The sequence below is a fragment of the Bos indicus genome, chromosome 2 (assembly GCF_029378745.1).
Source record: "Bos indicus isolate NIAB-ARS_2022 breed Sahiwal x Tharparkar chromosome 2, NIAB-ARS_B.indTharparkar_mat_pri_1.0, whole genome shotgun sequence".
Taxonomy (NCBI): domain Eukaryota; kingdom Metazoa; phylum Chordata; class Mammalia; order Artiodactyla; family Bovidae; genus Bos; species Bos indicus.
The window spans coordinates 29,788,155-29,805,422 of record NC_091761.1 but is presented as its reverse complement, the minus strand read 5'-3'; the positions used below and the strand labels follow the sequence as shown (position 1 = coordinate 29,805,422).

At 40.7% G+C, this 17,268-nt stretch overlaps 1 protein-coding gene across 1 annotated transcript in view; it reads right to left on the bottom strand.

Annotated features, from left to right (window-relative positions):
• The window catches only part of SCN7A (sodium voltage-gated channel alpha subunit 7), an 81,234-nt gene extending 65,119 nt beyond the window's left edge, over positions 1-16,115 (bottom strand). The window contains exon 1 of the mRNA XM_070803844.1: positions 15,681-16,115. Within this exon, the coding sequence (XP_070659945.1) occupies positions 15,681-15,690 (10 nt within the window). The 5' untranslated portion in view covers positions 15,691-16,115. The remainder of the gene's footprint in view (positions 1-15,680) is intronic.
• Positions 16,116-17,268: the final 1,153 nt, after the last annotated feature.

The following is a 17,268-nucleotide window of genomic DNA, read 5'->3' as shown; positions in this document are numbered from 1 at the left end:
ACTCTCAAAGAATATTGCAAGGATGGGGTGTTAAGCAATTTTAAAGAGAGAAATATGGAATAGAAATATTAACATATATCAACTTGGAACCCTCTTTGTAAATTAGTGAAAACTAATAACTGCACATCAAAAAATTTACCTGTTTTTCAAATAACTTGCTTCAATCATGCACAAAATACTTATTAAAGGACCATTAATAATTGTTTATACACACCATATGCTCAAAATCCTTCAAGCTAGGCTTGAACAGTACATGAACAGTACATGAACCAAGAACTTCCAGATGTACAAGCTAGATTTAGAAAAGGCAGAGGAACAACAGATCAAATTGCTAACATGCACTGGATCATAGAAAAACTAAGGGAATTCCAGAAAAAACATCTATTTCTGCTTCACTGATTACACCAAAGCCTTTCACTGTGTGAATTACAACAAACTAGAAAATTGTTAAAGAGATGGGAATACCAGACCACCTTACCTGCCTTCTGAGAAACCTGTATGCAGGTCAAGAAGTAACAGTGAGAACCAGACATGGAAAGAGGAGAGTGAAAAAGCTGGCTTAAAACTCAACATTCAAAAAACAAAGATCATGGCATCTGGTCCCATCACTTCATGGCAAATAGGGAAAAAATGGAAACAGTGACAGACTTTATTTTCTTGGGCTCTAAAATCACTGCAGACAGTGACTGTAGCCATGAAATTAAAAGACATTTGCTCCTTGGAAGAGAAGCTATGATAAACCTAGACAGTGTATTAAAAAGCAGAGGCATCACCTTGCCAACAAAGGTCCATATAGTCAAAGCTATGGTTTTTCCAGTAGTCATGTATGGATGTGAGAGTTGGACCATAAAGAAGGCTGAGTGTCAAAGAACTGATGCTTTCAAACTGTGGTGTTGAAGAAGACTCGTGAGAGTCCCTTGAAGAGCAAGGAGATCAAACCAGTTAGTCCTAATGGAAATCAACTCTGAATATTCACTGGTAGGACTGATGGTGAAGCTGAAGCTTCAATACTTTGGCCACCTGATGCAAAGAGCCAACTCATTAGAAAAGACTCTGATGCTGGGAAAGATTGAGGGCAGGAGGAGAAAAGGGTGACAGAGTCGGGTAAGATGGTTGGATGTCATCACTAACTCAAAGGACATGAGTTTAAGCAAACTCCAGGAGATACTGAAGGACAATGAAGCCTGGCATGCTGTCATTCATGGGGTGGCAGAGCCAGGCACGCATGAATGAATGAACAGCAATAACATAGTAATACCTCACATATCAAATTTTGTTGAGGGGAATCAAAATGCTTTGAATAAGTACAATTTATGAAGACACACTACAAACAACTGAAGTTTTCTCTTACTTACATAGAGAATCTTCCTTTAAAAAATTTAAAAGCCTTCAAAATTGTACTCCTTACATGGAGTTCCTTGAATTGTTCCTTAATGGCTCATGGTTATAGGCTAATATAAACAAAATCACAAACTTAGGAATTAGACTTACATTGAAATCCTAAATTCTGTTACTAATTCTGTTCTGTTCTTAGAGGTTTCAGTTAAATTACTTATATTCTTGAAACTGTCAGTCATAAAATTGGGATCCTATTCACGTTAAGTAAGGATAAAATCAAATAATGTGAATGAAATGCCTAGTACAGTGATTGGCACATAATAGGTTCAAAGTAAATAAAAATTTTTAACTGTGATATAATGTCATATCTTAGAATGATTGGTCAAATTTATTAGAATAATAGTATAGTGGCAATATGCATCAGGTTTTGAAATTTGAACCAAAACATCCTGTCTGCAAAATGCAGTCAGTATATATTTGCAGCAGAGAAAACTGCCAAGGGGATTTACTTAATAGTAATTGCAATATAAATCAATGCTGATTTTGTCTACCAAGAAAGTTAATATAACCTTTATTTATACTGAAGGAAAATGGAGGAGGCAGTTACTCTCTCTTCTGCTGTATTCCATGACCACACCCAAAAGGCATGCATGTAAACTGGAAGGTCTTCAAATGGGATCAGAATGTTGATAAAATTCAAATCATTCCATCTATAGAAGAGTTATTCATTGACTGTGACCTTATAGTCTTAGAACTTTCCAATCCTAGAATCTTTGAATTAAATTTTCAGAGTATCATATGACCTAAAAGTTTGGGTTAAATATTAGATAAACTAAACCTATGCAGCATTGAATGAACAAAATCAAAACATTTTACAAATATCATTTCATATTAAGTAAAAATGTTTCTTTTATATTTTTAGGGATATATTCTAACTACTAAGAAACATTATTAAGTTTATGTATATAAAACCTATTGTCCTTAAAAGTAGATACAAAGGGATGTCATAAACTTATTGCAAAGATGCCAGCATTAATGAAAATATTTTTGCCACAAGGCTTCCCTTGTGGCTCAGATAGTAAAGAATCTGACTTCAGTGCAGGAGACCCAGGTTTGATGCCTGGGTGGAGAAGATCCCCTCAAGAAGGGAAAGGCTACCCACTCCAATATTCTTGCCTGGGAAATCCCATGGACAAAGGAGCCTGGCAGGCTATAGTCCATGGAGTTGAAAAAGAGTCAGACATGACTGAGTGACTAACATACACACACACATTCTATATGTATAGTCCAAATATAGTCTTCTTTTTCTTTCTGTTATCCCTTCACAGCACAACAATCTTTGATTCCTCAGTCTGCCACCTACTAGCTATGAGACTTTAATGGTAAACTTCGGAACCCCTCCTGTATCTCACAGGGTCATCAACATGAAACCAGACTATATATGTGAGCCTGCTCCACAGTACTGACTGCCACTGTTAATTCTCTCTCCCTACCCTGTCAGTGATACCAAAAGACTCCTTTAGTCATGATTTTGATGTTGAATGAGACTACATGGTTGTTGACTAGATGAATAAATAGATAGCGGACACTGGCTTCTATAGTATGACAAAGAAATGGAAGCACTTAATCAAATGAAACTGGCTTGCCTATAACTTTTAGACAGCTGAGTGCAGACTGTAAATTATTAATCATTAAATCATAATTCAGTAAAAGCATTTCTGTGGGGAATTTATGAAGTATGATCCAGGCACTGTGTTTTCTGGTGATTGATCTTAATATAGCACAAATGCCTGGAAAATATAGAAAGATTAATAGTTAATCTGTCCATTAGACTGCTTTTCTAAAAAATTGAATTGCTAAAGTAAGATTTTGGCAAGAATTGTATCAAAGTCAACTCAAGTTTGGACTGTAACAAGTATAATTCAAAACATGCCACATTTATAACCTGATGATTTAAAGTGGCACAGCTAGAAATATTTCTACATATGAGGACAACAGAAATATTTCTACATGTGAGGACTGACTGAAAGGCAGCTGTTAGGGCAGATCAAACATCTGATGAAAATAGCTACTGTATTCCCGTGTGTATATAAACTCTAGCTGCCAAAAACTGGTTCAGCCTTCACTCCACTTGCTGCATAACTAATATTCTTGGATTTTTCCTGTGTTGGAATATCTTTACTCCGGTATAGCTAACATTTTCTTTAATACAACTTTTTCTTGCCCCTGAGATTATTTCACCCTTTCCTGACTTAAATGATTTGATTTTTGGCTCTTGTCTTTATACTCTCTACAGTTGTGTTCTGCCCAGGGTTTAGCCAATTTTGGTTAATTCTCCTCATTGTGTGTGCCAACCCCTTCACAGATCACTGCCTTGTCATGGTGAAGGAGCTTGTATAACTCAATGAAGCTATAAGCCATGCTGTGTAGGGCCATCCAAAATGGACAGGTCATAGCAGAGAATTCTGACTAAATGTGATCCCCTGGAGGAGGGAATGGCTAAATGAAGCAGCGCAAAGGCTAACTGAATTCTTCCAAGATAATGCACTGGTCATAGCAAACACCCTTTTTCAACAACACAAGAGATGACTTTACACATGGACATCAAAAAATGGTCAATACCAAAATCAAATTGATTACATTCTTTGTAGCCAAAGATTGAGAAGCTGTATACAGTCAGCAAAAACAAGAGGAGGAGCTGACTGTGGCTCAGATCATCAGCTTCTCATAGCAAAATTCAGGCTTAAGCTAAAGAAAACCAGGAAAACCACTAGGCCAGCCAGGTATGACTTAAATCAAATCCCCTATGAATATGCAGTGGAGGTAATGAATAGATCCAAAGGATTAGATCTAGTTAACAGTGTGCCTGAAGAACTATGGACTGAGGTCCATAATATTGCACAGGAGGCAGTGAACAAACTATCCCAAAGAAAAAGAAAAGCATGAAGACAAAGTGGTTGTCGGAGGAGGCTTTACAAATAGCTGGAAAAAAGAAGAGAAGTGAAAAGCAAGGGAGAAAGTGAAAGGTACATACAACTAAATGCAGAGTTCCAAAGACTAGCAAGGAGAGCCAAGAAGGCCTTCTTCAATGAACAGTGCATAAAACAGAAGAAAAGAACAGAAGGGGAAAGACTAGACATCTGTTTGGGAAAATTAGAAGTATCAAGGGAACACTTTGCCCAAAGATGGGCACAATAAGGACAGAAACAGCAGAGACCTAGTAGACAGTGAAGAGATCAAGAAGACATGGAAAGAATACATGTCTTTCCTCTGTACAAAAAAGATCTTAGTGAACCAGATTACTAAGATGGTGTGGTCAGTCACCCAGAGCCAGACATTCTGGAGTGTGAAGTCAACTGGGCCTTAGAAAGCACAGCTATTAATAAAGCTAGTGGATGTGATGGAATTCCAGGAGAGCTATTCAAAACCCTAAAGGATGATGTCACCAAAGTGTTGCATTCAGTATGCCAGCAAATCTGGAAGACCCACCAGTGGTCACAGGAGTGGAAAAGGTCAACTCTCATCCCAATTCCCAAGAAGAGTAGTATCAAAGAATGTGCTAATTATCCAACAACTGCACTCATCTCCCATGTGGGTAAGGTCATGTTTAAAATCTTTCATGCTAGGCTTTAGCATATGCAAACAAAGAACTTCCAGATGTCCAACCTGGGTTTAGAAAAGGCAGAGGAACCAGAGATCAAATTGCCAACGTTTGCTGGATCATAGAGAAAGCAAGGGAATTTCAGAAAAACACCTGTCTCTGTTTCAATGACTACACAAAAGGCTATGGATCATAAGAAACTGTGGAAAGCTCTTAAGATTTGGGAATACCACACCATCTTACCTGTCTCCTAAGAAACCTGTATGCAGGTTAGGAAGCAGTAGTTAGAATCCTGTATAGAACAACTGATTGGTTCAAGATTGAGAAAGGAGTACGACAGGGCTGTCTGCTGTCATGCTGTTTATTTAACCTATATGCTGAGCACATCATGAGAAGTGCTGGGCTGGATGAGTTACAAGCTGGAATCAAGATAGGCGGGAGAAACCTCAACAGCCTCAGGTGTGTGGATGATACCACTCTAATGGCAGAAAGTAAAGAACTAAAGAGTCTCTTGATGAGGGTGAAGAAGGACAGTGAAAGAATGGCTTAAAACTAAATATTAAAAAACCTAAGATCATGGCATCCAGCCCCATTACTTCATGCAAAGAGAAAGGGAAAAGGTGGAAATAGTGACAGATTTCCTATTCTTGGGCTCTAAAATCACTGTGGATGGTGACTGGAGCCATGAAATCAGAAGACAACTGCTTCTTGGCAGGAATGCAATGACAAACCTAGACAGTGTGTTGAAAGGCAGAGACATTACTCTGCCAACAAGTGTCCATTCAGTCAAGGTTATGGTTTTCCCAGTGGTCATGCATGCTTGTGAGAGCTGGACCATAAAGAAGGCAGAGTGCCGAAGAGTTGATGCCTTTGAATTGTGGTGCTGGAGAAGACTCCTGAAAGTCCCCTGGACAACAAAGAGATCAAACCGGTCAAGCTCAAGGGAAATCAACCCTGAACACTTGTTGGAAAGACTGATGCTGAAGTTGTAGGTCTAGTATTTTGGTCATCTGACGTGAACAGCTGATTCACTGGAAAAATCCCTGATGCTGGGAAAGATTGAGGGCAGAAGGAGAAGAGGGCGTCAGAGGATGAGATGGCTGGATGGCATCAACGATGCAGTGGACATGAACTTGGGCAAACTTTGGGGGATGGTGAGAGGGAGGCCTGGTGTGCTGCAGTCTATGGTGTCACAAAGAGTTGGACATGATTGGGAGACTGAACAACAAAAACATGTGTGCCTAACTTAGCCTTGACCTACTTCAGGTCCCAGTTCTGGGCTTTTTGGTGGCTTCAGATTTCCTGATTGCTCAACTCTATCCTCCCTTAGTTTCTTTGTCCTAATCCATCTCAGACCCCCTGTTAACACATTATTGGAATATGTTATCTTGCAGAAGACTTCCCTGGTGGCTCAGATAGTAAAGAATCTGCCTGCAGTGTGGGAGACCTGGGTTCGATCCCTGGGTTGGGAAGATATGGCAACCCACTCCAGTATTCTTGCCTGGAGAATCTTGACAGACAGAGAAGCCTGGCTACAGTCCGTGCAGTTGCAAAGAGTTGGACACGACTGAGCGACTTAACACAGCACATGTTGTAGAAAGTGGTTGCAAGCACTCTCAAAAATATATCTCTCAAGTCTCTCAAAAATATCTCTACAATCATATATGTTTATAATTCTATATTTTAGCTTTTTGGTTTCAGCTATGTTTTTAAAAAGTGAGCTCTAATTTTCCTTTAAAGATTGTTACTGCAGTTTGACATGTCATATAGGGCAATAAGTTTAACCATGGTGTTTGCTTTTGATATTCATATATTTATCAGTCATTTGTGGAACATGTATTTATTAAGCACCACTGAGCTAGGTATCAGTGCTGTAAATATTAATAAGTTATAGTTACTGAATTTAAGGGCAATGGGAGACAGACTTGTAAACAAGTAAGAATCAAGTTATCTTGGTTATCTCTGAAAAATATTATTTCAAAGCAAAAGAGATGCAAATTCAAATAATCTCCAACACTAGTGGGTCTGGATTCTACAGGGAGTTCATCAAATTTTCCAACAATGAGAATTAATATCTCTCTTCTTGAAGAAAGAAGCAAAGTCAAGGACCTTAAACTTCAGAATGACACAGTCAATACACACAATAGGAAATCCCGGCCAGCGTCAGTTAACAGTCTATCTGCATCTGATTGCAAATTGTCTAAGAACAATGAACAGGAAGCTTAGTGGCAGCTGAAATGCCAAGTGGGGATGCAGATCACTGGGTATAGGATCCCAATGAGCGTCTCCAAGCTCAACAAAAAATACTATTCTGACAGTGATAAAGGCAACAGAAAGCCCAATTGCCAGCAACATAAAAGGTTAAGCTAATTCTACCCTAACAAGTCTTACTTGAATCTTCTAAGAAAACAACTGCTTTGGTTCCCTACCAGTGAGTCTAGGAAAGTGGTCTAACTCAATATTCTAAAGCACTCAATGTTCCCAATTTTTCTAGGTATTCTCAAAATTTCCACTGCTTTGTGAAAGTGGCCTCTGGGATTTCTGAATTACCCCTTGTTACACTGAAAAAATGAGCACATTGTAATGGAACTGGAATCTTCCTAGAATTGTACTTCTCACGAACCCAAAGATCTATTAGATCATTAACCAAAAATTCCTGGCCAGTAGCCATATTAGGAGTTAACAATACAAAATAAAAAATAGTACTCTTTGCCACTTTCCAAAGGAATTCAAAGGGGCTCTGTCATGCAACTAGATTCTATAAGCTGTCTTCAGTCCTAATGTCCTTGATGCAACTTGTTCCCCTGACGTATAAGGTATGATCTCAATATTTGTTTTAAAAATACAGAACTAGAACTATACCTTGGCGCTTTTGGGATCATTCACAACCAGTTGACCTCCTTAAGCATCCTCTCAATCTGAAGTGAAACTGTGGATTTTTTTTTTTGGCCCTTCATTTATGCTCAGCTTCTGACCAGTGGAACTAAGCTCACAGATCCACAAACAGTGCCCTAAATCTGCAAATCAGATGGAAGAGCTCTGGACCAGTTGTCATCTAAGGCCAACCATAAGCCTCCAGCACCTACTCTGGCTCTAGGTTAGCTTGAGATGGGCACAAAACTTTCAATAATGTGGTCCTGGGTGGTTGACTAGATGTGAGAGTGTCAAACATGCAGTTTATGAATCCTGAGGCCTCTGAGAAGAAGGGGAGAGGATGGTGGCCTTGGATCAACATCCCGATACTGAGTTGTAGGGAAAGAATACCTTCTTGTTGCACCTGATTTGAATTATATCAGCTCTTGACTGGATATTAGTGCTAATATTGAAAATGTAGGAGTCAGCAGCCCAACCCAGACAGACAATTTCAGAGTATCTTGGGCTAGGGCCCCTTGGGATGAACCTGATGCAGCCTGCTAGAGAGAAAGATTCCTTGGCTGATAGCCATGCTTCATCCAACCACTCTCATAAAGCAAGCAGAGACATCATTACATGTTGTTTTATGTTCTCTGATATCCCAAGTATGAGAGACAAACGAGGCTTATACCAGAATTTCTGAGGCAAATACTTGCTTTAGAAAATCACTTCTCCAAAGGATCACATGCTTTTCACCTCTCTGGAACCCTTATCTCCCTCAGCTCTAGAATTTTTCTGATTCTGTGGGTGCCTTGACCTTACCAGATGTTGCCATTCTACTACATATGTCCTGGTGCAAAACAGGTCTAAAGTTTGAAATAAAATATGCAACCGGAACATCCACCTTATCCTGTTGCTTCCAGCTCCCCCCAAGATAATAAATCTAACTTTTCCCTTCTACCCTTTCCTTTTGTTTCTGACCCACTCAGTTTCATAGTTCAGTAGCATGACCAGGAATCACAGGGTTCTAGGGACAATTTGAGTGTATTTTTGTTGTTGAGAACTAATTATTTATGTCATTCACTGTCCTTTTCAAAGGAAAGCCTCTGAGTTAGATGATGAACGACACAGTCACTCAACCAGTCGTCTCATGCTCGGCCCCTCTGCAGCTTATTTCCCAGGGAGGAGGCTGTGTGGATAAGCAGCATTCTCAGTCAGCAACTGCAGCTGCATCGTCTTAGAGATCATGAAGGCCAGGGAAGAAAGGGGCTACCGGAAGTCAGTGTTTTCTTCTCTCCCTCCATATCCCGTTACGCATTGCTTCCCTGTCCCTCAGTTCGATTCCCGGAGCACAGCCTACCAGTAATGCAGTCAAGCTGGGAAGACAGATATTGCCCATGTAGGAGGTGACTGTCCAGAGCACTCACAGCCTCTTCACTTCCATTTTTCCCACCTGAGGTAATTAAAACTACTGCATCTAAGTAATCAACCCATATGCTTTCTGGGAAGGTAGACTTGATCCTAGGCATGAGAAACAGATGCTAGAGTAGCTTTGCCAAAGAGAATTATGAAATGTTTTACTCTGTAAGGGATAATATATATATATATATATTAATTCTCTTAATACATTTACCAAAAGATTTAGCATAACCTACAAAGATGTAGACCTGTACAGCAAGAGAATGCAAACTAAAAACAATGAAGCAAAAATTAGCACCATAGATCCATAGAGAAGTGATAACAGCAAATGTCAATTTCACTCTGACAGGAAATAGGAAATAAAGGGTAAAAAGACTTCTCACATGTTTTCCAAGCTATTTTGAGACAATTATGCTATTAGACATGGATAATGCAGCAAGCCTCTTGCACCAATTACATTCAGATAATTGCAAAAAAATGTAATGATAGTAGTAACAAGGCTGTAAACATTTGGAGACTGGAATGTACTGCATACATAAGTGAGGGATACAGAGTTAATGTAATGATTAACTGGAATCTCTGGATTGTTGAGAATATAGGAACCACACCTGCTTTAGTGAAGTGAAGAATTTAGATCATATTTCTATTCATTGGAGCCTTTTGATTGTACTTCATAGACGTATTATGGCTTATATTTCATCTTTCCCAGTTTCTGTAATGACTCACAGCTAAATTCTCTGATGCAAAGCCCTTTCACCAAGAGTTCTCAATTGTATTTTCTTCCCCAGGGTTTAGAACTCAAATGATATTAGATGCATTGCTTTTTTCTCATGAAGGATACAAAAATATTTTAATTGTCTTTAAGGAAGCACCAGGAAAGATGAGTCACGGTATTTTGAAAGATATGGTAAGATTAAAACAATCAATAATTTTAGCAGTAAAACTCTAGAGACATACTTGAGATTCTTCCCAATGGATGCCATCTTTGGCAGGCTAGGATACAGAAGTAATGGGCCCTCTCATGGTTCAGTTGAGAGTGTAAACAACTGCATTTTTTTCTGAAAGACTGCTTGATAATACTCCCTAAAATAATGCTGAATGAACTCTTTCACCCAGCAGTTAAACTGCCCTATGAATATGTTGCTGAAGTTTAAGTTCATATGGAAAGATTCACCAAATAAATTATTTAGTGAAAAATACAGTGTTGAGAACAGCTTGCACTGCATTCAAAGAACATCTTTGACTAAGATGTTTTATGAGGATTAGTTACACAGTGGCATATATGCTTGCACATGCATGATGTTTTCCCTCTAAAACGAAGAAACTGCTACGTCTATGGAGAGGGACTGAAAAGGTGTCAAAGAGCTCTGTTGCTTTCTTGTTAGTATTTCTATACTCATGCGTGCTTGCTCAGTCACTCAGTCATGTCTGACTCTTTGTGACCCCACGAACTGTAACCCACCAGGCTCTCCTCTGTCCATGGGATTCTCCAGGCAGGAATACTGGAGTGGGTTGCCATTTCCTACTCCAGGGGATCTTCCTGACTCAGGGATTGAACCCGTGTCTCTTGCGTCTCCTGCATTAGCAGGCAGATTCTTTACCACTGTGCCACCTGAAAAGTACTATCTGACCATAATTTATTGTGTACATGCATTATTAAAATCCAGAAATGTAAAGTTTACACACTGAAGGCTTAGGAATAAAGGAGATTGACCAGAATAATGCCAATCCACCTGGAATTTTATAGCTGTCTGTTCCCTGTGACTTCAGCCTATTTCTTTTTCTGCTTTGGGATCATATTTTTCACTACAGTTGCTTACTTTCTGTTTAGCTTTGATTATCTGACTTCTACACTTGAACCTAGATTCTGCCTACAGCTGTGGTCATCCTGATTTGGCTTCAATACATACACTTAATTCTGGACTCAACTCCCTCACTGTGAAAATTTCAGCCAACACATTCCTAGAGTATGTTATTCTGCAGAAGAAAGTAATAAATAAGTAATTTTCTCAAAAATATAAGTATGTATTGCCACTTTGCTTTGATTTTATTTCTTAAGAATTTTTCATTCTGGGTACTTTTCTGAATTTAAAACTTAGGAAAGAAGTCTTGGAAATAAATAAGTACCAGCAAAAATCCAAAGGAATTATGTTCCATCTTTCCCCCAAATTAAAAGTTCTTCTTTGAGAACTGAAGTGAAAGGTGAAAGGGTTAGTTGCTCAGTCATATCCAACTCTTTGCAACCCATGGGCTTTAACCCACCTGGCAAGAATACTGGAGTGGAGTCATTCCCTTCTCCAGGGGAATCTACCCAACCTAGGGATCAAACTCAGGTCTCCTGCATTGCAGGTGGATTCTTCACTGTCTGAGCCACCTGAACTCTCCTCAAATCTAACAGACTCGAATTCTAGTGATGGTTCACTAATATAACCAAGAGATCAGGTCTTTGGAAAAGTCATCTTTCCAGAGAGAGGCAGTTCAGGAATTCAGATACCACACATTCACAGTGTTACGATTTATACTGAGGAGAAGAAATTCGGACAAGAGTGTCTTATGAGAGAGTCTTAGCACCCAGTCTCTTTTCACATCCACTTAAAAGAACAAGCCTAAGGAAAGGTCAATGGAAAGGTCAATGCATGCTTTGATAGGATGCAGGAGAGAAAGTGTCTATGGGAAATGAACTCCCACCAGGGTTAAGAGTTAGAACTGGCAGTGGAGGCAGAGAAGAGTTCCAGGAACATGAAGGAAAGTTGCCTGGGTTTTAAGTAGGCCCCCTTGAGCTTCTCTATGGCAACCTCATGGTTCACTAGCAGGGTCCCTTGTTTCCTTGTTTCTATGGATATGATAATAATTTATAGCTGTGCCTGTCCAGGCCACCAAAACAAGCACACTGGGGAAAAGCCAGAATCTTTCCAGAACTAGCTATTTTTATGACCCTAGTCAATCAGACCCTTGATCAGAAGAAATGGCCAGAGGCCACCTAAAGAGCTAAGGTCTCAAGAGGGAGGAAAGTATTCTTGCTCCTATGAAAATAATACAAAGGAGAGCTTGCTTTGTATGTAACTTCTAGACTCATTAGCAATCCTGAGACCCTCTGGCCTATGGTTTCAGGCTCCACCAAATCTGTGGAACACAAATTTTAAAAACATTCTAGAACTCGAATAGTCACTGGAACCCTAGAGGCTTCTTAGTATTGGCTCTTCACCTCTGCTCCTGGTCACTCTGAAACCATAGGTCTGCTTTTACGGGATCTACTTATACCACCCTGAAACTACTCTAGCTTTTCAAATGTAGAACCAAATACACAGACACTAATTCCTTCTCAAATTGGAAAGCAACTAGAGAGGAGCCATAAAACAGACTAGGGTGAGACCAGATATGGACCAGAACCAAAGCCTTATCAGGTGCTTAGACGATGCAGTCTCAGCAAAAACCCAAAGAATGAGAGGTTGGTGGATGGGGAGCCTCACTGTGTCATTTAAAGAAGGAGAGAAGGAATATTCCACTCAGCACCATATATTCAACCAGGGACTATGGCCCCCCAGTCAGCATCCTCTTATGTCCTGGTTTAAAACCAAGTGCCCTGGACGGAGTAATCTTTGATCTTTAAAATCAGAAATTTCCCTGAGGGGGGCTTCAACATTTTCATTAAGTTTCTCTTTGATGCTGATACAATCCAGCACCTGGCTGTCACCACAATCAAAACTGTCCACAGAGCTGGCTGTCCTCAGTCAGCAACAAACTGAGTCAATCCAATCAGAAATGCTGTGTACACAATAGAGATACGGTATCTAGACAAATGAGAGTTCCCCGTATCGGCATGGAGTACAACCTCAAAAATTTTCTCTAATATTAAAGGTTCCCTTTTTCAGTGTACACTGAAAAAGTGTACCTTTTTCAGAGGTAAGACCTAGTTTGCATGGCCTTGGTTAGCCCATATTAATAGAAGAAAAGGGGACCAACTCAGGGGAAAATGAGGTTTGTCCATACAAGTTAGTGTCGTATGATGGTGGGTGACAGCACATGGCGGATTGCTTGTCAGGGTGGAAAGAGTTTGTAGATGTCCTGTCACAGTGGACCAGGTGTGACAGGAGTTAGCTGAAATCATGGAACCAGACTCCCAGGAATAAAAGAATGTCTCTTTCAGGCTTATGCCTCCACCATAAGTTTTTAAGAGAAAGTCGTGGTGGTAGGTTGAGGGTTGACTATCTCAGTGGTGTTACAGATCCTGTCATAATGAGATCTAGGACTAGGGCATATTAGGATACTTCTTTCCTAAGTGCGACATTGAGTAAAATATGGTTGCTCCCATTTCCACTGTGCTTTAGGCCTGTATTCATCCTACCTGCACAAAGTTAGTGGGAATGTGTCAACTATCCTCCCAGAGCCTCTCCCACAGCAGAGGACCCAGTTTCTAGGTGCTTAGCTCCAGGGCTCCCTCTCCAGTGGTAACTGACATGGCAACACTGTATCCTGTCATCTGAAATCTGTTGGTTCCTTTTCCTGAGCCTGTCCTATTTCAGGTTTTTCTCCTATTGTTTTGAATACACTGGTAGTAAAAAGGAGCTCACAGTACTTCTCCTCTCAGTGCAGAATTTTAATAAATCCTAGCAGTCAGGAGAAGGCAATGGCACTCCACTCCAGTACTCTTGTCTGGAAAATCCCATGGGCGGAGGAGCCTGGTGGGCTGCAGTCCATGGAGTCGCTAAGAGTTGGACAGCACTGAGTGACTTCACTTTCACGCTTCACTTTCATGCACTGGAGAAGGAAATGGCAACCCACTCCAGTGTTCTTGCCTGGAGAATCCCAGGGATGGGGGAGCCTTGTGGGATGCCGTCTATGGGGTCGAACAGAGTCGGACACGACTGAAGCGACTTAGCAGCAGCAGCAGCAGCAGCAGTCAGGAATAGTGTATTTATGCCTAAACTTTGACTTCCCCTGTGTTAATTAGTGGACCAAATAAATTCAGCAATATCCAAATATTTGATGGTTTCATTCCAAGGAAGTAAGAACATATACCCAAAACAAAATTTAAAACTAAAAAGAAAAAGATAATAAAGCATATTTTGAGAATATTCAAAAGTGTTTAAATATGAATTGTTATCCAAGGCACACAGTTTTGTAAGGATGGAGGCTCACAGGTTGAATATACTTTAAATTGTACTGGTGGCAACAGTTCATGACTTGAATTTGAATTTTGCTTTCTCTAGTGCATTCTAGTGAGGCCTGTCAAAACTTATATTGAACTGGACTTTAATTGAGAGCCAGAGAGTGAAGTGGATGAAAATGAGGAACAATTCCTTATACAAGCAGTAGTTATACATGGTACTACCTTTACATAACCCTTCATGTAATCTCTGTCATTTGGTCCTTATCAGGATCTGTAATTTTTTTTTTTATTTACAAATAAGAAACATAAAGCTTAATCAAAAGTTAAAATACTTCAATTTTACATAAACAAAAATAAAGTTCTGCCACATTAAATTCAAAGTTTTCTTCAATGATTCGCTCATCAGTGATTAACCCAAGTAAGCTCATCAAATTATTACTCATGGGTCTTGTCTTCTCTACTTGTAAAACTAGAGGTTGGGTTATAGAAACTTGAATTAGGCCTGGTCATAGCAGGGCCCAGCTTCCTTATATTTGCTACAGACTACATGATAGCTAGGAAGAAAAATATTCACAAAAAGCACCACCCAAACTCCTTCCCATTTCAAGAGATATTTCTGGCCAATATCCAAACTTGACTCTATGATTTCCATTAATGAAAGGAACCCATTAGTGTGTTATTCCGCATGAATTCATCATTTATCCTTCTTAGACCGATATCCTAAGTATTAGAAGCAACATATAACCAGAGTTGTCATGAACACATCATCATCACTTTCAAAAGAAAACCTTTAGAAGGTATGCATTTTACAGAGCCAAACAATGGAAAAATGGAAACAAAAACCTGTTGATCCAAACAGTACCAAAATGCCCAGCCATGAAAATTGGGCATGACATTTCCTATCACATTTGTGCTGCTAATTTTATACTATTGATTCTTACACGAAAAGCACCAACCTTGAAATCACTAAGTTACTTGGACTAAGAGATAAGATTTGCTAGAAGTATACTTTATCCGGCATAAGCTTTTATTCCTTCTGTTCTATTATTGTACCATGTAACCAAAAAGTCATTGCCATATAAGGTGTTTAGAAATTTTACACTACCAGAGCATCTTGCTTTTTCAGAAGCTTACCTGGTGAGATGAGAAAACTGACCACACACAACATACAGTGCAGGGAAAACATTCAGACGGTGGCTGCTGTTGAAGCAGTTCTCTTAATCTGAGCCCAGAATTTCCTACTGGGGACCCTAAGGGTGTGTATGGGGTGGGGCAGGCAGGGTGGGTCGCAAAGGCTGGCAGCAGACGACAGCTATCACCAACCCAGGACCGGGCACTCAGCAAGAAAAAGGTACTTACTTGCTGCCATGTGACAGGTTTCCACCAGCACCTAAGGGAACCCTGAGCAGCTGGGCTCCCTGGACCCCCTTTCTCCTCTTGGGTTCTCTTTCCTCCGGGATCTCTGGTTTCCTGAGTTCTGGTTGCTCAGGAGGTGGCGTCTGCCCTCACCAGCTGATGCCACCCAGATCACGACAGCTCAGCAGTCAACGGACCCCACCGAATTGCCGGCTAGAAAGTGTCTCTGGGGCGGCTGTCCAGTCAGTCACCAAAAGACCTCTCCAGCGCAGAGGCGCAGTGGAGTCCTGTCGGCCGCGGGAAGCTGCTTTTGAGTCCTCCTCACTCCTCCCGCCCCTCTCCCAGCCACGCCACGCTCGCCGACTCCCTCATCCCCAGGCCAGTGCGCGACCTCAGCCTCCGCACCGGGCGTGGGCGGGGTGATGATGACCCGGACGGTCCGCGGCGGGTGCTGTGGCTGGAACAGCAGCAGCTGTGGCGTCTCTTCTACCCGCTGCTCGGGAAGGGAGGGGGCGAGAGGAGCAGGTGGGGTGAGGAGGAGCTGCGGGGAGAGGACTGAATGGAGAACAGAGGAAGGGCAGGGATGCGGTTGGGGGTGGGCCAAGAGAGGCGAATAGGAGGGACAGGAGCGGGAGAGGAGGAAAAGGCAGCAAACTCAGGTCTTTACCTCTAGTTGCTTGCTCTCTCTCCTTGCCTAGCTGTCCCCTTAGAGCCTGCCAGGGGCAGTTGTGAGCCTGCAGCGTTCAAATCTGGACGTGGCTGTAGAGGTGTGCTCGCGCTCCTGTGTGGGTGGAGGGAGGGGAAACGGTGTGTGGATGTTTAGGAAAGAATGGGTTGGAGTCCCTACAACCTTCTCCCTGGAGATGAGATTTCGTTCCCATTCTGGTGACTTGAAACACAAGGACAGAGGAACAGTTATCCACATCTTGAAAAACTAGCGCACCATAGCGTACTTCAGGGTCGCGAAAGAAAATGTTGGACCCGCTTTCCTAGAGGGAGTTTGGAAAATTTTGCTGCATCACAGAACATTGATTTTATAACCCAATCTTGTTCAATAGTGAAGTTTCCTTAACAACAACAACAACAAAGAGTCCTACAACATATATAATAAAAATAAGGAAAAGGTAAAAGAAATTATGTGTATTTATAAGAGGCTCAAATTTTATGTTCCAAGGCATCAGACAGAAAAATAAAGGAGAACTAAGCTAAGTTCTGTCCAAGCCATGTCAGAAACAGCATGCTTCATCCATGATTCATAGAAAAGGTTTTATTACTTCTATTTTGTTTGCTTGTTTAAATTATACATTTGCTATGGAAAGTTTCCAAATATATACAAAAATAGAAAGCATAATAAACTCCTATGTACTCAGCCTCAACTATTGTCAATATGAAGTCAATTTTATCTATACCCACATTTTTACCTTGGATTAATTTAAAAGTAGTACGGTTATTTCAATATTTTGGCCACCTGATATGAAGATCTGACTTATTTGATTCTGGGAAAGATTGAGGGCAGGAGGAGAAGGGGATGACAGAGGATGAGATGGTTGGATGGCATCACCGACTCAATGGACATGGGTTTGGGTGGACT